This window comes from Budorcas taxicolor, chromosome 25 (genome assembly GCF_023091745.1).
Source record: "Budorcas taxicolor isolate Tak-1 chromosome 25, Takin1.1, whole genome shotgun sequence".
Taxonomy (NCBI): Eukaryota; Metazoa; Chordata; class Mammalia; order Artiodactyla; family Bovidae; genus Budorcas; species Budorcas taxicolor.
In genome coordinates this window covers 41,275,823-41,294,101 of record NC_068934.1, presented here as the reverse complement: position 1 = coordinate 41,294,101, position 18,279 = coordinate 41,275,823, and the positions used below count along the sequence as shown (strand labels likewise).

Genomic DNA, 18,279 nt, shown 5'->3' with positions numbered 1-18,279 from the left:
GGCCGTCAGCTGTGTCTCCCTGAGCCCCAGACCCTAGAGCAAGCCCTTCCCCAGGCAGGGAAGAAACTGGGCCAGGCCGTCGCCTGCCTGATGCCCCACCCCGAGGCTTTCCACCTGGCCTCCTTGGCGAGCGGCCCGTCATCCTAGAAAGGACGAAACACAGGGGGCTCTAGCCCCAGCTTCCCAACTTAACAGACTCAGTGGCCTCCTTAAGCCTCAGTTTCATTAATGTAAATACCGGGCTTGTCCTCTCCACCATCCCAGGACCTCATTGTCCTCTGGCTAGACCCTCCTCCCTGGACTCTCTTCTCTGTTCCTTCTCTTCTTGGCTGTTTTTCACACAGTGCTGGAACCTTCCAACAACCATTTAGGGGCCACATCCTTCATGGGGTCAAGCTTGAGACCCAGATACCCCATCACTGGCCAGTTCAGGCCTCAGGGTCTCCATACAAGCTGTTCCCTCTGCCAGGAATACCTTTTCCTGAATTTTTCCACCAGGCAAAAGCCCAGGAAGTCTTCGCAACCCTCCCAGCTCAGACCCCACCTCCTCCATGCAGACAGCCCTGATTCTTAGAGCTGCCTGTCCTTATCTGTGGCTCGAGACACAGGCTCCCACCTGGGACAAGGATCCCTGGAGCTGGGATCAGATGATGACAAAGTAGCTAACGTTACACAGCCCTTTCTTTGTGCAGCCACTGTTCTAAGCATCCTATGTGCACTAACAAGAAAACCTCCTAATGACCCTTTGAAGTGATACTATTATTATCAGCTGACATGTGAGAAAGTGAAGCTCATAAAGGAATTCCTGTAACTTGCCCGGGGTCATGGGGCGGTAAAGGGTGGACCTGGCAGTCAAACCCAGCTATGTGTCCCTCCCAGAGTTCATCTCTCTTCACCTCGGTATCTCCAGGCCCTACAGTTATGCTAACAGGAGGTGGCCCATAAGCAGGCTGAATCTAAAAGAGTCTGGGCAGGAGGGATGGGGAACACGCCGGCCCTGAGGGACAGGCCTAGGTGTAAGCTCAGCATGGCATTAACCATGGGGACACTGTGGACAACAGTGCTGGACCTCAATTTTCTCATTTGGAAAACAAGAGCGCTGGATTGAATCTGCTCTGTCCAACATGGCAGCCACGAGCTTTGCGTGGCAACTTAAATCAGAAATAAATAAAAGGTAATAAAACTAAAAATTCAGCTCCTGGATCAAAGGAGCCACATTTTGAAGGCTCTATAGCCACACGTGGCTAGCTAGTGGCTACTATGTGGGATGGCACAGATCTGGGACATTCACATCATCACAGAAAGTTCTGTGGACAGCTCCTTACTTGGAGGGGCCCCAGACACCCTCCGCTGAGCCAGGCACAAAGGACCACCCTCTGCAGCCTTGCCCAACACCGAGCCCCGACTCACAGATGATGCGGGCGGAGGCAGTTGGCTCTTTGGCAGTCTTCTCCGCGATCCTTCTGCTTGATCGTCGGATGGTGCTGTCTTCTTTGGAAACTGGGGAGTGATTCCGAGCCAGGGAGGCCTGGGGGCCTGGGGCGATCAGGCTGCGCCGCACGGACTGCCGGTCCACTCGGGCTCCCATTGGGGTGGAGAAGTTATCTGGCTGGAGGGGAGCCAGCACTCGCTCCCGCCACGGGGAGGCCGGAGAGCTGGGCGAGTCCTGTGGGCCGGGGGTGGCCGCCGCAATCCGGAGCTTGGAGGCGGACCTTCCTGCCCCGGCCCCTCGGCCCTTGGGGTCCCGAGGTGTAGTCATCAGGGAGCTCACGGTGACAGACTCCAGCCTCCCCGCCTCTGCCTTATGGGGTGTTGAATCCTCATCCGAGCTCGAGGGGATCTGGGAGGCCAGGGCCAGGGCACGGGTCGGAGCCTGGGCAGACTGGACGTGACTGAGGTACTGCTCGGCGCTCTGGCGCTCATTGGCACTGATCTCTACCGCAGGCACTGGCTGGCACTGGGTTGGGCTCTCCTTGGGATTCTTGGTCAGGACGGTGGGAGACCTGGAGGTGGGTGAAGGAGGGGCGGCTGCCACAGAAGCGGCCGCCGCTGCAGCGGCAGCCCGGGTCACGCGCCGCAGGACAGAGCCATTCTCGCCCACCACCGTGGCCAGCTTCTCCACCTTGTCCTTGCTGCGGAGGTGCCGGGAGGTCCGCTGGCTGCTCCGCGACTTTCTGCGGGACAACCTGGTGCAGGGGGCGGAACAGAAGCTGAGACGACCCAGGGAGGCGGGGAGGCTGCCCACAGTTCCAGCTGGAGGAGCTGCCAACTCCAGGGGAGTCTGAAGCTTGGAGGCAGAAGACTGGGGTTCCAATTCAGGCTCTGCCGCCTCTAGCCAAGAGACCCCAGATGCTCTTCTCCGAGCCTCGGTCTCCCTATCTGTGAACTGGGATGATGCCAGTCCTCACAAGACTGCTGGGAAGATTAAATTCCCATAAAACTCCTGCTGACTGGGTCAGACTGGGCCAAGCACCCTGCTGGAGGAATCGCTCCTTCTGTCGCTTAATCCACCAGACAGTCCCTGAGAGGCAGGGACTCTCATCCTCATTTTAAATTTCAGAAACTTGAGGTTCGGAGAGGTGGAACATTAACCCAAGGACACACAGTTGCTACACAGCAGAGCTGGGGTGTACACCCAGGACTGCCTGACTCCAAGAGCCAGCCTCCTTCCCCTGGTACTCTGAAAGCCACGGTCATTACAGGGGCAGTTAGAACCAGCATAGCAACAGGGGGTTGGGAGACAGCCAGCCCCCAGGCTACACCTCTGTTCACTCTCCCCCAAGCAGAAAGTCAGATTCTCTTGCTTCTCCCACCTCCAGAAACCCTCCCCATCCTCCGAGGCCCAGATCAAACGCCACCCCTACCCTAACGCACATAAGCTCTAGACTCCACGGGCTCCAGGTCTGCTTCATCCCCCTTGGCATGGCGCACGCAGTGCCCACTGCTCCTGATCTCAGTTAACACCTTTGAATCAAACTCTCCTCGTGGGCATCAAGCCTCCTGCCCCTCATACCTTTTCCGGATAGGGTCTCTGTTCTCGTCCTGAATGGAAGAAATTCGTCTCTTCTTCCGTCGGTTCTTCTGCGAAGGCGTTCTGGGCATCAGCTCAGGCTCTTTGCTGAATTCTCTGTTTGGTACGAAGACAGTGATGGTCGAGGCTGCCTGGAAACCACTGCCCCTTCCCCACCCAGCCAGACCGCTGCCCCTTTCCTGACAGTGGCTGGTCAAGCTGGGGTGACCAGCACCAAGCGAGCGCTCCAAGGCTGCGTGAGAGTCACCGCAGGGAAGCAGGGGAGCAAGGCTGCCAGGCGGCCCTACCTTCCGAGGCGCAGGCCAACCCCTCTCCCTAGCCCGAGCATCTGGGGCACTCAGGAGGGACCCCGGCAGCCTGTCTTGCCTCTCAGGTGGGGAAGTGCCCGAAGGCCACAGCAGCCAGGCAGCCCCTGGTGCGTCCTGCCAGCATGCCCCCCTCTTGCCGCCACCCCCGGCCTCCCCAGCCTCGCACCTGGTAAACATGCGCTCGGCCTCCTCCTCGATCTCCTCCAGCCACACCATGTCCTTATTGTCCACGTTGCAGACAAACTCCAGGAGCTTCTGGTCACATAGCTCCAGCAAGTGAATGGGCCCCTGGGCTGTCGTCCCCATGGTGGCTCTGCCTGGAGAAAGCAGAGACAAGAGGCATGGGGGCTCAGGCTGGAATCTTCACACTCTTCTAACACCACCCCCTCCCCAGCCCCATAGGACACTGTCTGCAGAAGTCCATGCTGCCCAGCCAATTCTGGGATCAATGGACCTCATTACAAATGGCCTTCCTGGGTTCAGGAGAAACTGCGGTCCCACCAGGTAGGACCCCTTGACCTGCCCACACACAGGCCTGCTCTTACCCACTCCTCTTACTGCCTGAAGGTGATTGAGGGCCACCTTAAGGGACACCTAGGGGCTTCCCTGGTGGCCCAGACAGTAAAGAATCTGCCTGCAATGCAGGAAACCTGCGTTCGATCCCTGCATAGGGAAGATCCCCTGGAGAAGGGAATGGTAACCCACTCCAGTATTCTTGCCTGGAGAATCCCATGGACAAAGGAGCCTGGCAGGCTACATTCCATGGGATTGCAAAGAGTCGCACACAACTGAGTGACTAACACTTGAGGTACACACAAGCTAACCCCAGGTGTCAGGTCAAAGAACATCAAATCCAACTGCCCCTTATGGACGCTAGTAAATGACAGATCTGCATTCCAAAGGAGTGGGTAAGAAAGTGGTGGGCCAGAGACAGGCTCTTCTCTAGGGGGCCCCTATAACTCTCTCCCTTGAACAGAAATGCCTCCGGATGGATGAGGGAACATGAGGGAAACAGATAAGCAATGTCTTCTTTTTTAGAAAACTTAGTCTAGAAATATCAGGCAGTATAAAATACAAAATTAGTTTTCCCTTAATTTTGTAAAAACAGTTTTTATTGGCGTATAGCTGATTTTAGTTTCAGATGCATGGCAAAGTGATTCAGTTTACAGACACATATATATCTATTCTTTTTCATTACAGGTTATTAAAAGATACCGAGTAGAGTTCCCTGGGCTATACAGTAGGTTCTTGTTGGTTATCTATTTTGTATATCATAGTGTGTACATTTTAACCCCAAGCTCCTAATTTATCTCTTCCCCCCTTTCCCCTTTGGTAACCATAAGCTTGCTTTCTATGTCTTAATTTCTTAAGAAACTAGCAACTCAAACAAAAACAAACAACTAGAAACTCAGATATTCTCCTCAAAATTCAGTTATAAAATTATCACCAAAGCCCCAAGCAAGGAACAAGTGTTCTATTGTGGTTCATAGCAGGGGCTCAATAAACATCCCGACTGGGGCAATGAATGAAAGAACGAATTAATAGGTGACAGTCACAAGGAATAATAACACACTGCGTGTCTCATGCCATGGCAGTGACCACCACCCGATCAACACCTTCAAAACCAAGAACCACCCACAGCTCAGCCTCTACCTAAGACAGGAAGTTCTGGAAGGAGGGGCTAAGTCACTGACCCCTGTAAAGGGCTTAATGCCAGGTGCTGTTGCAGCCTCACAGGATTGCCTTCCTGGAGCCTGATTTCCAGGGCACACTGGCCTCTGTTCCTCGAGCAAGCTCTGCCCTCTGCCTGGAACCTTCTGTCTCCTATTTGGTACAGCTCACTCCTCAGCACTTGGCTCTCAGCAATGCAGGGAGGACCTGACTACCAGCCACCATCCTATCCATCAATTTCAATACTCTGCACAACCCTCAGGTGACGATGTATCTGCTTCCTGACTACCTGTCTCTGCCCACTAAGCATTTGTTCCCTGAGGGCAAGCCCTGATATGTCTTGCTCGTAGCTTTGAAGCGCAGAGCTTGGCAGAATGCCTGGCACAAAAGGAACACCTGTTGAATGAACAGATCCATCTATCAACTGTACACCTAGAGATAAACATTCTACAGCCACTCTAACTCCCTCCCCAAAGACACACACACACAGGGACACCAAATGAGGCCATTCTACACAGGTTAGAGCACGCCTTTCTCATCCAAAGCCCTACTCCGAGGAGCTAAGAGCAGCACCCGTCAGGGCAGGACCAACTGGGCAGGACCGCGGAGGCTTTGGGCAGAGACAGGCGTGCAGATTCCAGTCACAGCACAGCCTCCTGGCTGCCATCCCTCCGACTCCCCCCAGTCCCTCTGTCCCAGCGTTCAGTCCTGGCTAACGACAGGAATCCAGTTTGAGGCTAGGAGAGACCTGTTTAAGGAACACAAAACAATTTGTGCTATGGAAAGCAACAATTTGCTCTTTTACTTAAAAAAGTAAATGGCAAAGTGGGTCAGGGCTTCTTACACAAAGTGCAAAAAAGTGTTTGAGCTTCTTCCATAAGGAGGTTTGTTTTCAGCAGCCTCAGCCTATTTAAAAAGGGTCACTGTCATTAGATCAGAGATGACCCTGAGAAAGGAGATCAGTGTTAAGAATGAGGGTCTGGGGAAAGGCAATAAAAATCTTTTCAGTCCCCTATAAGAACCTGGATACAAACCCAAAGCACCTTACGTCCCACCAAGGGTGAAGGAGGCTCATCTTCCCCTCCCAATACTTTTCTCACGTCATATATTAAGAGCCCCACGGCCCTCCTTCACAATGACTGTTCTTTTGAGGGTGCGGGAAGGCCACCAGATAACCCTGACCACACCTCAGTGAGGAAGCTCGTAATAGCTTTCTGTAAAGAGACCTGCTCCATGCTCGGGTGGAGCATCATCTCATTTCATTCTCTCCACAACCTCAAGGAGATCCTGGTGCAGATGAGCAAATTGAGGCAGACTGAAGTTAAGCCCAAGTCTTCGCGTAAGTCAAGGGAGGGGCCCGGATTTAAACCGTGCTCTTAACCTCAAGCTTTGCCGCCTACTCCATTTCAACTTCGGAAAGGTAGGCGCTAAGTTCTGACTGGGCGCCCCAGAGAAGGCCACTGTCAGTAAACGGGCCGGGGGAGTGACAAGTCAGCACTGGCCTCCGGAAATGGGTCAATTTAAAATGCTGCTCAGCCGATAAGGGAGGTGGTGAGCCAGGGTTAACTGTACAGAAATGCCATCTGGTACGATGCCGCCAAACACCCAGTCGGTGGGTGCTTCCTGAGCGTCCAGGTCAATAAAAGGCACCTGGAGGGGGAGGGGTGGGGTCATCTTGGGCCCCAGGACCAAGGCAGGGCACCTCGTCACTTGGAAGAGGTGACCCATCCCCTGCAGGCCGCAACGGGGGATAAGGGAGGTCATGCCCCCCGGTCCAGGGCTGGCGGAGGGATAACAAATTGCTAACAACCCCCCAGCCCCGCCAGCCGCCCGCGCAGACTCACTCGACTGCACCGCGTCTCCTTAACTGCTGCTTCGATCCAAGTCCGGCGACCCCCCCAACACAAATCCCAGCCTGCCCAAGCCCCACGGCTCCCGGCCTCCAAGGCTTGCGGCTGCAGTGAACCAACGGGGCGGTACAGCGCGGGCCAAACCTACGATTTTCAAAACTGAAGGTTCGACCAATCCCCGTCAAGTTTGTCTGGGCGGCTGCAAAATTCTAAGCCAATCAAGTAAAAGGAAGCACCAGTCAGCCCATCGATTGGCTATGTGGATTGGCACTCTGCGGGACTAAGAAGTGGGGAGAGGAAGCGTTGAAACTTTAACCTGTACAGCTTCCGGGAACAGCGGCGCGCGGCCTAGAGAGGAGATCTCCCGAGGTGGGGCTTGCGCGCGCAAGGTCTCACACGCAAGAACTACAAGTCCCAGCGTGCATTGCGAGTGCCCTGAGGGACCTGGGAGATAGGCGAGGCCTTAGTTGTGGATAGTGCTCTTCACTGCCATTTCTTCACCCAACTCTGTCCTCAATACGGGCCGATCTCAGCCATTTTACAGAAATAATATAGACGATGATGTTTCGTAATGATTTCAACTTAAAATTACAAAGCAAGACAGCAAAATTTATAATAGAGCGAAATTGTTTCCATAACAATTAACAGTCTGAGTCACAAGTAAAGCCAAATTGCTTGTATGCTTTCCATGCTGTCAAAGGTTAAAGTAAGAATCCAAATTTCCATTTCAGCACAAATCGCCAACCTCAAACTGCAGTTCCAGCATACTTTTTCAGACTTTGATGCAAATGCAGAGGACATTTCCATTATTTCATAATCCATTTAACCCTGTTATTCAGGACTTTCCACTTAATCTCCAACTGGAAATCATTAATCTGCAATGCGATGACCTGCTAAAAGGCAAATATAAAGAGAAGACGCCAACAATTCTACACATACATTTCTGGTGATAGTTAAGTTGCCAAGTCGTGTTGGACTCTCCTGAGACTCCATGGACTATAGCCGACCCTGTGGACTGTAGCTCACCAGGCTCCTCTGTCCATGGGATTCTGCAGGCAAGAATACTGGAGTAGGTTGCAATTTCTTTCTCCAGGGGACATTCCCCACCCAGTGATTGAACCCTGGTCCGCCAGCATTGAAGGCAGATTTCTTACTGACTGAGCAACTCAGTTCAGTTCAGTCGCGTCTGACTCTTTGTGACCCCATGAACTGCAGCACACCAGGCCTTCCTGTCCATCACCAACTCCTGGAGGTTACCCAAACTCATGTCCGTTGAGTTGGTGATGCCATCCAACCATCTCATCCTCTGTCGTCCCCTTCTCCTCCTGCCCTCAATCTTACCCAGCATCAGGGTCTTTTCAAATGAGTCAGCGCTTCACATCAGGTGGCCAAAGTATTGGAGTTTCAGCTTCAACATCAGTCCTTCCAATGAACACTAAAGGACTGATCTCCTTTAGGATGGACTGGTTGGATCTCCTTGCAGTCCAAGGGACTCTCAAGAGTCTCCTCCAACACTACAGTTCAAAAGCATCAATTCTTCGGTGCTCAGCTTTCTTCACAGTCCAACTCTCACATCCATACATGACTACTGGAAAAATCATAGCCTTGACTAGACAGACCTTTATTGGCAAAGTAATGTCTCTGCATTTTAGTATGTTGTCGAGGTTGGTCATAACTTTTCTTCCAAGGAGCAAGCATCTTTTAATTTCATGGCTGCAGTCACCATCTGCAATGATTTTGGAGCCCACCAAAATAAAGTCTGCCACTATTTCCACTGTTTCCCCATCTATTTGCGAGGAAGTAATGGGATCATAAAGCTCAACATTCAGAAAACTAAGATCATGGCATCTGGTCCCATCACTTCATGGGAAATAGATGGGGAAACAGTGGAAACAGTGTCAGACTTTACTTTGGGGGGCTCCAAAATCACTGCAGATGGTGACTGCAGCCATGAAATTAAAAGACGCTTACTCCTTGGAAGAAAAGTTATGACCAACCTAGATAGCATATTCAAAAGCAGAGACATTACTTTGCCAACAAAGGTCTGTCAAGGCTATGGTTTTTCCAGTAGTCATGTATGGATGAGAGAGTGGACTGTGAAGAAAGCTGAGCACTGAAGAATTGATGCCTTTGAACTGTGGTGTTGGAGAAGACTCTTGAGAGTCCCTTGGACTGCAAGGAGATCCAACCAATCCATTCTGAAGGAGATCAGCCCTGGGTGTTCTTTGGAAGGACTGATGCTAAAGCTGAAACTCCAGCACTTTGGCCACCTCATGTGAAGAGATGACTCGTTGGAAAAGACTCTGATGCTGGGAGGGATTAGAGGCAGGAGGAGAAGGGGACGACAGAGGATGAGATGGCTGGATGGCATCACCGACTCGATGGACGTGAGTTTGAGTGAACTCCAGGAGTTGGTGATGGACAGGGAGGCCTGGCGTGCTGCAGTTCATGGGGTCACAAAGAGTCAGACATGACTGAGCGACTGAACTGAACTGACTAATTGGATCAAATGACATGATCTTAGTTTTCTGAATTTTGAGCTTTAAGCCAACTTTTTCACTCTCCTCTTTCACTTTCATCAAGAGGCCCTTTAGTTCCTCTTCACTTTCTGCCATAAGGCTGGTGTCATCTGCATATCTGAGGTGATTGATATTTGTCCCGCCAATCTTGATTCCAGCTTGTGTTTCTTCCAGCCCAGCGTTTCTCATGATGTACTCTGCATAGAAGTTAAGTAAGCAGGGTGACAATATACAGCCTTGACGTACTCCTTTTCCTATTTGGAACCAGTCTGTTGTTCCATGTCCAGTTCTAACTGTTGCTTCTTGACCTGCATACAGATTTCTCAAGAGGCAGGTCAGGTGGTCTGGTATTCCCAGCTCTTTCAGAATTTTCCACAGTTTCTTGTGATCCACACCGTCAAAGGCTTTGGCATAGTCAATAAAGCAGAATAGATGTTTTTCTGGAACTCTCTTGCTTTTTCGATAATCCAACGGATGTTAGCAATTTGATCTCTGGTTCCCCTGCCTTTTCTAAAACCAGCTTGAACATCTGGAAATTCATGGTTCATGTATTGCCGAAGCTTGGCTTGGAGAATTTTGAGCATTACTTTGCTAGCGTGTGAGATGAGTGCAATTGTGTGGTAGTTTGAGCATTCTTTGGCATTGCCTTTCTTGGGATTGAAATGAAAACTGACCTTTTCCAGTCCCATGGCCACGGCTGAGTTTTCCAAATTTGCTGGCATATTGAGTGCAGCACTTTCACAGCATCATCTTTCAGGATTTGAAATAGCTCAACTGGAATTCCATCACCTCCACTAGCTTTGTTTGTAGTGATGCTTCCTAAGGCCCACCTGACTTCACATTCCAGGATGTCTGGCTCTAGATGAATGATCACACCATCGTGATTATCTGGGTTGTGAAGATCTTTTTTGTACAGTTCTTCTGTGTATTCTTGCCACCTCTTCTTAATATCTTCTGCTTCTGTTAGGTCCATACCATTTCTGTCCTTTATCGAGCCCATCTTTGCATGAAATGTTCCCTTGATATCTCTAATTTTCTTGAAGAGATCTCTAGTCTTTCCCATTCTATTATTTTCCTCTATTTCTTTGCACTGATCACTGAGGAAAACTTTCTAATCTCTCTCCTTACTATTCTTTGGAACTCTGCATTCAAAGGGTATATCTTTCCTTTTCTCCTTTGCTTTTCATGTCTCTTCTTTTCACAGCTATTTTTAAGGCCTCCTCAGACAGCCATTTTGCTTTTTTGCATTTCTTCTTCTTGGGGATGGTCTTGATCCCTGTCTCCTGTACAGGGAGTGTCACGAACCTCCGTTCATAGTTCATCAGGCACTCTGTCTATCAGATCTAGTCCCTTAAATCTATTTCTCACTTCCACTGTATAATCATAAGGGATTTGATTTAGGTCATACCTGAATGGTCTAATGGTTTTCCCCACTTTCTTCAATTTAAGTCTGAATTTGGAAATAAGGAGCTTGCTTATTGCTTATTTTAGTTCACTGATTCCTAGTTGTCGACGTTCACTCTTGCCATCTCCTGTTTGACCACTTCCAATTTGCCTTGATTCATGGACCTAACATTCCAGGTTCCTATGCAATATTGCTCTTTACAGCATCAGACCTTGCTTCTATCACCAGTCACATCCACAACTGTGTGTTGTTTTTGCTTTGGCTCTGTCCCTTCACTCTTTCTGGAGTTATTTTCCACTGATCTCCAGTAGCATATTGGGCACCTACCAACCTAGGGAACTGAGCCACTAGGGAAGCCCATTTTCTGGTGATGAATATGGTCAACTGAAATCATCTCAGATTATCAATATCTGGCATTACTTATCTGTGTGAAAAGACACTTTAAAAAGGAAGTGGGTAAAAATCTCACTGTAGATTTGTATTTACAGATGAACATCATATTTGAGTTTTAATGATTATTTTTGTTCAGCCATTCAGTCATGTCCAACTCTTTGTGACTCCGTGGACTGCAGCACTCCAGGCTTCCCTGTCCTTCACTATCTCCTGGCAGTCCCTCAAACTTAACTATGAGCCACAGTTAAGAAAATATTATCCTCCACGTCCCAGCCTCAAACTACAATTCTGTTTTAATTGGTAGGGCTATTCCCTTAAAATTTTTAATCATTATTGCTTTATATTGAATTACATCAATTCTTAAAGCTGTAGATAAGTTTTTCTTTCCTTACTAAAGTACCTATGTAATATAGGAGATTTTGCCTCGTGGCCCACAAAGCCTAAACTATTTACTGTCAATCCTCTATAGAAGTTTGCTGATCCCTATTTTAGAATCCTGGTGGCTCAGACAGTAAAGAATCCGCCGGCAATTCACGAGACCTGGGTTCCACCCCTGGATTGGGAAGATCCCATGGAGAAGGGCATGGCAACCCACTCTAGTATTCTTGCCTGGAGAATCCCCATGGACAGAGGAGCCTGGCGGGCTACAGTCCATGAGCACGCAAAGAGTTGGACACGACAGTGACTAAGCACAGCACAAGTGAGAACATTTCTCGAACTAAACATGGGTACCGCCTTTAGTAGCCTGCAGCTCGGTTCAGTGGACATGCAACTGCACCTCTTGGCCAAGTATTAATACTCTGCCCACAGGCCAGCTGCCAAGGATTCCCTTGCTCCAGCTGCCCCTGGACAAGAGTTTAAGCCCAGCAGCACAGACTGCGCAGGCGTAACCGAGTCTGCCGCAGGCACCTCTGCGCAGGCGCAGGTGATTAGAAGCCGCTGATTGGCTGCTCAGAGTGCTGCCCTGCCAAGAGCCGTTCTAGGCATTTTACTTTCTAGACAGTTTGTGCCAGAGGATCTGGCGACCAGCGAAGGACGCGCTACCCAGGTTGGGGCTTCATGCTGCGGGTGGTGTATGGACCTGGGAGCAGATCTTGGCTTCTTGGACCCCTAAAATTATCCTGAGTGAGGATATCCCTTCATTCCTCTCTTCCAACAGTTTAATTGTGAAATAGAGGACACATCTAGAAAAAGGCACAAAACAGAGATATACAGCTTATTAGTTTGTCAAAATCAGTCCTTAAAAAGCACCTCCCAGGTTAAGAAATAGAGCTTCGCTAGCCTCCCGAAAGCCCACTTGCTCCCTTTCCCAAAGTAAAGCCTTAAAAAAAGAAAAGTATGGTAATCATTGATTGCTTATACAGTAGTCTGTCCTTATTCCTGGTTTCATTTTACAAGATCTCAGTTATTCGGGGTCAGATGCAGTCTAAAAATATTACATGGAAAATTCCAGAAGTAAATAATTCATAAGTTTTAAATTTTTCTGTGTTCAGAGTGGGGTGTTGAAATCTCACACAGCCTGCTGTATCCAGCTGGTGCCAAGATTCATCCCTTTCCAGTGTACCCCACCCATTTAGCTACTTACTGTCTTGGTTTATTGGATTAATTGTCCAGGCATCAAAGTGCTCAGTGTTCAAGTGGCCCTAATTTTACTTAGTAATGCCCTCAAGACACCAGAGTAGTGATGCTGGCGATTCAGATATGACAAAGAAAAGCCATGAAGTGCTTCCTTTAAGTGAAAATGTGAAAGTTCTTAATAAAAAAAAAATACACAGGTTACTAAGATCTTTGGTAAGAATGACTCTTCTATCTGTGAAATTGTGAAGAAGGAAAAAGAAACTCATGCTAGTTTGCTGTCACACCTCAAACTGTAAATGTTTCAGCCTACAGTGCCTGAGAACTGCTTAGTTATGATGGAAAAGGCATTACATTTGTACAATAAGATATTTTGAGAGAAAAAGACCATATTCATATAGCTTTTATTACAATAGATTGCTGTAATGGTTCTACTATTATTGTTGTCAATCTGTTACTGTGCTTAATGTGTAGGAAAAAACCTGGTATATACTATGGTACTGTCTGAGATTTTAGACATCCACTGGTGGTCTTGGAAACTATCCCCCACAGATAAGGGGGACTACTGTATAGGTTTACCACCAAAGCACATGCATCTCTCAACATAATTTTTGTTTTTTAAAAAATAAAAGTTTGTGTTAAAAAAAAAAAAAAGTGTTATACAGTTTGCTCTTGTGTCTGGCATCTTTTGCTCAATATTATGTGAGATTCATCCATGCTGTTATTTGTGGCTTTAGGTCATTCTTACTACTGCTATATAAAAGTATTAATACTACTTATGAATATTTTGCAATCTTAATTAATTCTGCTGATGGGGATATTTGGGATACGACTCTTTCCATATGTCTGTTATTATGAAAATGCTGAGGCATATAGCCAGTGTATGTATAACTTTATAAAATACAATTTTCCAGAGTGGTTGCACCATTTCACCCTTCCACACGCAACTGATTCTAATTTCACTTGCTCCACATCTTCCCTATCTTGTAGAGGATCACACAAATGTCTGCCCATGCTCTGAAATTCCAGTCACTCCACCTGCTCCTAGATCTGATATCTGCTTCCTCAGCTACTTAAGGTGCCAGCTGGCCGCACCCCAGGAAGACAATGGTCCTGGGGCTCAACCCCAGGTGTGTCCCTTCTCTTCAGAACAACAGTCTGCCTCCTCCTGTGGTCTAATGCCTAAAAAGAGTTGCTTATATTTTTCACTCCACTTTTACTGTTGTTTACCTTAGGAGGGCTTATTCTATACTAGTTCCATCCCAGCTGGTACCCAAAGTTCTCCACAACTGTGTTTATTTGGGCGGCCTATATATTGACGTCTCAAAGAATCACTCTTTTTGTTGTTACCCTCTGATCATAATGGCTGAGAAACTCGTTTATATGAACTAGGAAGTATGCAAAGGAAATTTAGTAAAAGAATGCTTCTTGATCCTCATGGAGTAAAGAATAAAGCTCACCAAACTAAATCCGTGAGTAAGTGTTATCTGTGTAGTCTCCCTCAAGCAGTGAATGAAATCACAATCAGCAGCTCATTTGTTGAGGATTGAGTTTGAGGAATCCTAGTTTTTGAGCAGCCAGTTTTAGGCTGAATGCAATCAAGTGCATTTCTCTCTCTAATGTACAGCAAAAGCCATGCTGTAGTCCCATGTGCTGCTAATTAGCATGGGGATTTGGATGAATGGTTAATGGCAGCCAGCTACGACAGCCTGATGCATCCAGCTTATAACAGAGAGACTCTTGCCAGTGGAATCAGAAATGCGTAAAAGCTGTCAAGTTCCCTGAGTACATACCTAAGAGATGTAAAAAGTCACTCTTAGGGCGCCCCGCTCCAGCACTCTTGCCTGGAAAATCCCGTGGACGGGGGAGCCTGGTAGGCTGCAGTCCATGGGGTCGCTAAGAGTAGGATATGATTGAGCATCTTCACTTTCACTTTTCACTTTCATGCATTGGAGAAGGAAATGGCAACCCACTCCAGTGTTCTTGCCTGGAGAATCCCCGGGACGGGGGAGCCTGGTGGGCTGCCGCCTATGGGGTCAAACAGAGTCGGACACGACTGAAGTGACTTAGCAGCAGCAGTTCAGTTCAGTTCAGTTCAGTCGCTCAGTCGTGTCCGACTCTTTGCGACCCCATGAATCGCAGCACGTCAGGCCTCCCTGTCCATCACCATCTCCCGGAGTTCACTCAGATTCATGCATCGAGTCCGTGATGCCATCCAGCCATCTCATCCTCGGTCGTCCCTTTCTCCTCCTGCTCCCAATCCCTCCCAGCATCAGAGTCTTTTCCAATGAGTCAACTCTTCACGTGAGGTGGCCAAAGTACTGGAGTTTCAGCTTTAGCATCATTCCTTCCAAAGAAATCCCAGGGCTGACCTCCTTCAGAATGGACTGGTTGGATCTCCTTGCAGTCCAAGGGACTCTCAAGAGTCTTCTCCAACACCGCAGTTCAAAAGCATCAATTCTTCGATGCTCAGCCTTCTTCACAGTCCAACTCTCACATCCATACATGACCACAGGGAAAACCATAGCCTTGACTAGACGGACCTTAGTCGGCAAACTAATGTCCCTGCTTTTGAATATGCTATCTAGGTTGGTCATATCTTTTCTTCCAAGGAGTAAGCGTCTTTTAATTTCATGGCTGCAGTCACCATCTGCAGTGATTTTGGAGCCCCCAAAAATAAAGTCTGACACTGTTTCCACTGTTTCCCCGTCTATTTCCCATGAAGTGATGGGACCGGATGCCATGATCTTCATTTTCTGAATGTGGAGCTTTAAGCCAACTTTTTCACTCTCCTCTTTCACTTACATCAAGAGGCTTTTTAGCTCCTCTTCACTTTCTGCCGTAAGGGTGATGTCATCTGCATATCTGAGGTTATTGATATTTCTCCCGGCAATCTTGATTCCAGCTTGTGTTTCTTTCAGCCCAGCGTTTCTCATGATGTACTCTGCATAGAAGTTAAATAAGCAGGGTGACAATATACAGCCTTGACGTACTCCTTTTCCTATTAGGAACCAGTCTGTTGTTCCATGTCCAGTTCTAACTGCTGCTTCCTGACCTGCATACAGATTTCTCAAGAGGCAGGTTAGGTGGTCTGGTATTCCCATCTCTTCCAGAATTTTCCATAGTTTGTTGTGATCCACACAAAGGCTTTGGCATAGTCAATAAAGCAGAAATAGATGTTTTTCTGGAACTCTCTTGCTTTTTCCATGATCCAGCAGATGTTGGCAATTTGATCTCTGGTTCCTCTGCCTTTTCTAAAACCAGCTTGAACATCAGCAGTAGCAGCAGTTAAATAGAGTTGGGAGACCAGCAGGGGGAGCTCTCACACCCTGCAAGAACCGCAGAGCCCACCAGAAAGAAAAGACTCCACCCAGGCAAGAATACTGGAGCATCCGTTGCCATTTCCTTCTCTAGGGGAAATTTCTAGACCCAGGGATCAAACCCAGGTCTCCTGCATTGCAGGAGGATTCTTTACTGACTGAGCCACCAGGGAAACCCCCCAGCTTCCTTTAATTCTCCATAAAAAATTATCTCCTTTCCCTTGCCACATGGGGACTTGCATATAGCTCACCATGGTGGATGACCCTAAATTGCAATTCTCTGCTGATCCCGAGTAAACCATCCTAGCTGGAAAAATACCACTTTGGAACAGGAACTGCTTAAAGTTGGTGACTAAAACTCATCCTTCCCCCTATAGCCCTTCGACAGGAAGTGTTTGCTTCCTGCTGTTCCTTTTGCTTTGCTCGGGGGACTTTGCTTGTCTCTGCTTTAGTCCCTTATACATCATCGTAGAGTCAAGCTCATGGATGGCAACCCCGGTTACCTTATTTAAAGTTCATAAGGAGCTCCTCTGTAGCTTCAAGTATGGAAGGTGGTTGAGTGTGCTAATCCTTTGCTGAGTTCTAAGGCTACATCTCTATTCTATCACAGAATATCTCATCTGGAGTGTCCTAACTTTTTTGTGCCCTAGGGATACAGAAGTCTTTTTTTTTATTTTTATTTTACTTATTTATTATTTTTGATCCGGAAGATTCCCTGGAGAAGGAAATGTCAACCCACTCCACTATTCTTGTCTGGAAAATCCAATGGATGGAGGAGCCTGGTCAGCTACAGTCCATGGGGTCTCGAAGAGTCGGACATGACTGAGTGAGCTCTCTTTCTTTCTTTTGGCTGTGCTGGGTCTTTGTTGCTGGGCGCAGGCTTTCTCTAGTTGTGGAAAGTGGGAGTTACTCTTCATTGCAGTGTGTGGGCTTCTTGTTGCGGGGGGCTCTCTTATTGTGGAGCACTGGCTCTAGAGATTGGGCTCAGTAGTTATGGCTCACTGGCTCAGTTGCTCTGAGATATGTGGGATCTTCCCACACATCGAATCTGTGTCCCATATAGTGCCAGATGGATTCTTAACCACTGGACCACCAGGGCCATCCTGGGATACAGCATTCTTTTCTGTCCCTGGCTGAAGGAGATACTGTAGAAGGGTTCCTACTCATTCTGTCACTAGACTGTGTTCCTTCCAACTATTAATTCTTTTCTAGAAAATATTTGTTTTTATTTATTTATTGGGCTGCTCCGTGTCTTAGTTTCCGCACATGGGATCTTTGATCTTCATTGCGGCATGCAGGCTCTTTAGTTGAGGCATTCAAACTCTTAGTTGAGGCATTCGAACCCTAACCCTAACCCTAACCCTAACCCTAACCCTAGTTAGTTTCCTGACCAGGGATCGAACCCAAGCCCCCTGCATTGGGAGTGCTGAGCCTGGTAGCACTTGGTAGCCATTGGGCCACCAGGGAAGTCCCGCAATGAATGATTCTGAAGTTCTGAGTACACACGACCTTTCCATGTTTTGAAATTTCAGTCACTGGATATTTCGGAGAAAAGGCAGCTTCATCTGGTCCTGCAAAATCAAAGTCTATTTGACAACTGGAAGGTATTTGATGGAGAAAGCTCTGCAAAATCTGTTATGAATTTGCTAGCACTGCCATAACAAAGTACCACAAACTGAGTGGCTTAAATGGCAAAAATGTATTGTCTCATCATTCTGGAGGCCTGAAGTTCACGATGGGGTTGGCGGCATTGGCCCTTTCTCAGGGCTTTGAGGGAGAAGCTGTTACCTGCTGCTCTCCTAGTGTCTGGTGGTTTGCCAGGCATCCTGGCATATCCCATCTCTGCCTTCATGTTCCATGACCATCTCCCTCTGTGTTAGCCTTATCAGGCCTGAGAAATGGGATAATTCCTGCCATATCAGAAAACAAAGGATGTCATAGTCATCAGCAATTGTAACCATTATGGATGGTAAGCTGGTGAGTCCCGAGGGAACTCAGGAAGGAAAGAATACCTGCCATCTAGCAGCCAGCAGACTGCAGCCACTCCCCATGGTGAGCCCTAAGGAAACTCGGGGTGGGAAAACAGTCTACTGGCCCCAGATAGGTGACGTATAGGGAACATCCTACATAGGTGCATATCCCAGGATGAGTTAAGGGAACAGAGACTCTTGCGTGTGTATGTGTGTGTTAGCTGGCCAGTCGTGTCC

At 48.2% G+C, this 18,279-nt stretch overlaps 1 protein-coding gene across 2 annotated transcripts in view; it reads right to left on the bottom strand.

The window, feature by feature from the left end:
* Positions 1-18,279, bottom strand: part of INCENP (inner centromere protein) — a 108,392-nt gene that overhangs the window by 22,315 nt on the left and 67,798 nt on the right. For both annotated transcript variants that reach the window (XM_052661756.1, XM_052661755.1), the window contains exons 2-4: positions 3,506-3,656; positions 3,014-3,127; positions 1,411-2,186 (exon numbers count right to left, since the gene is read on the bottom strand). In XM_052661756.1, coding sequence (XP_052517716.1) covers positions 1,411-2,186; positions 3,014-3,127; positions 3,506-3,656 — 1,041 coding nt within the window. The remainder of the gene's footprint in view (positions 1-1,410; positions 2,187-3,013; positions 3,128-3,505; positions 3,657-18,279) is intronic.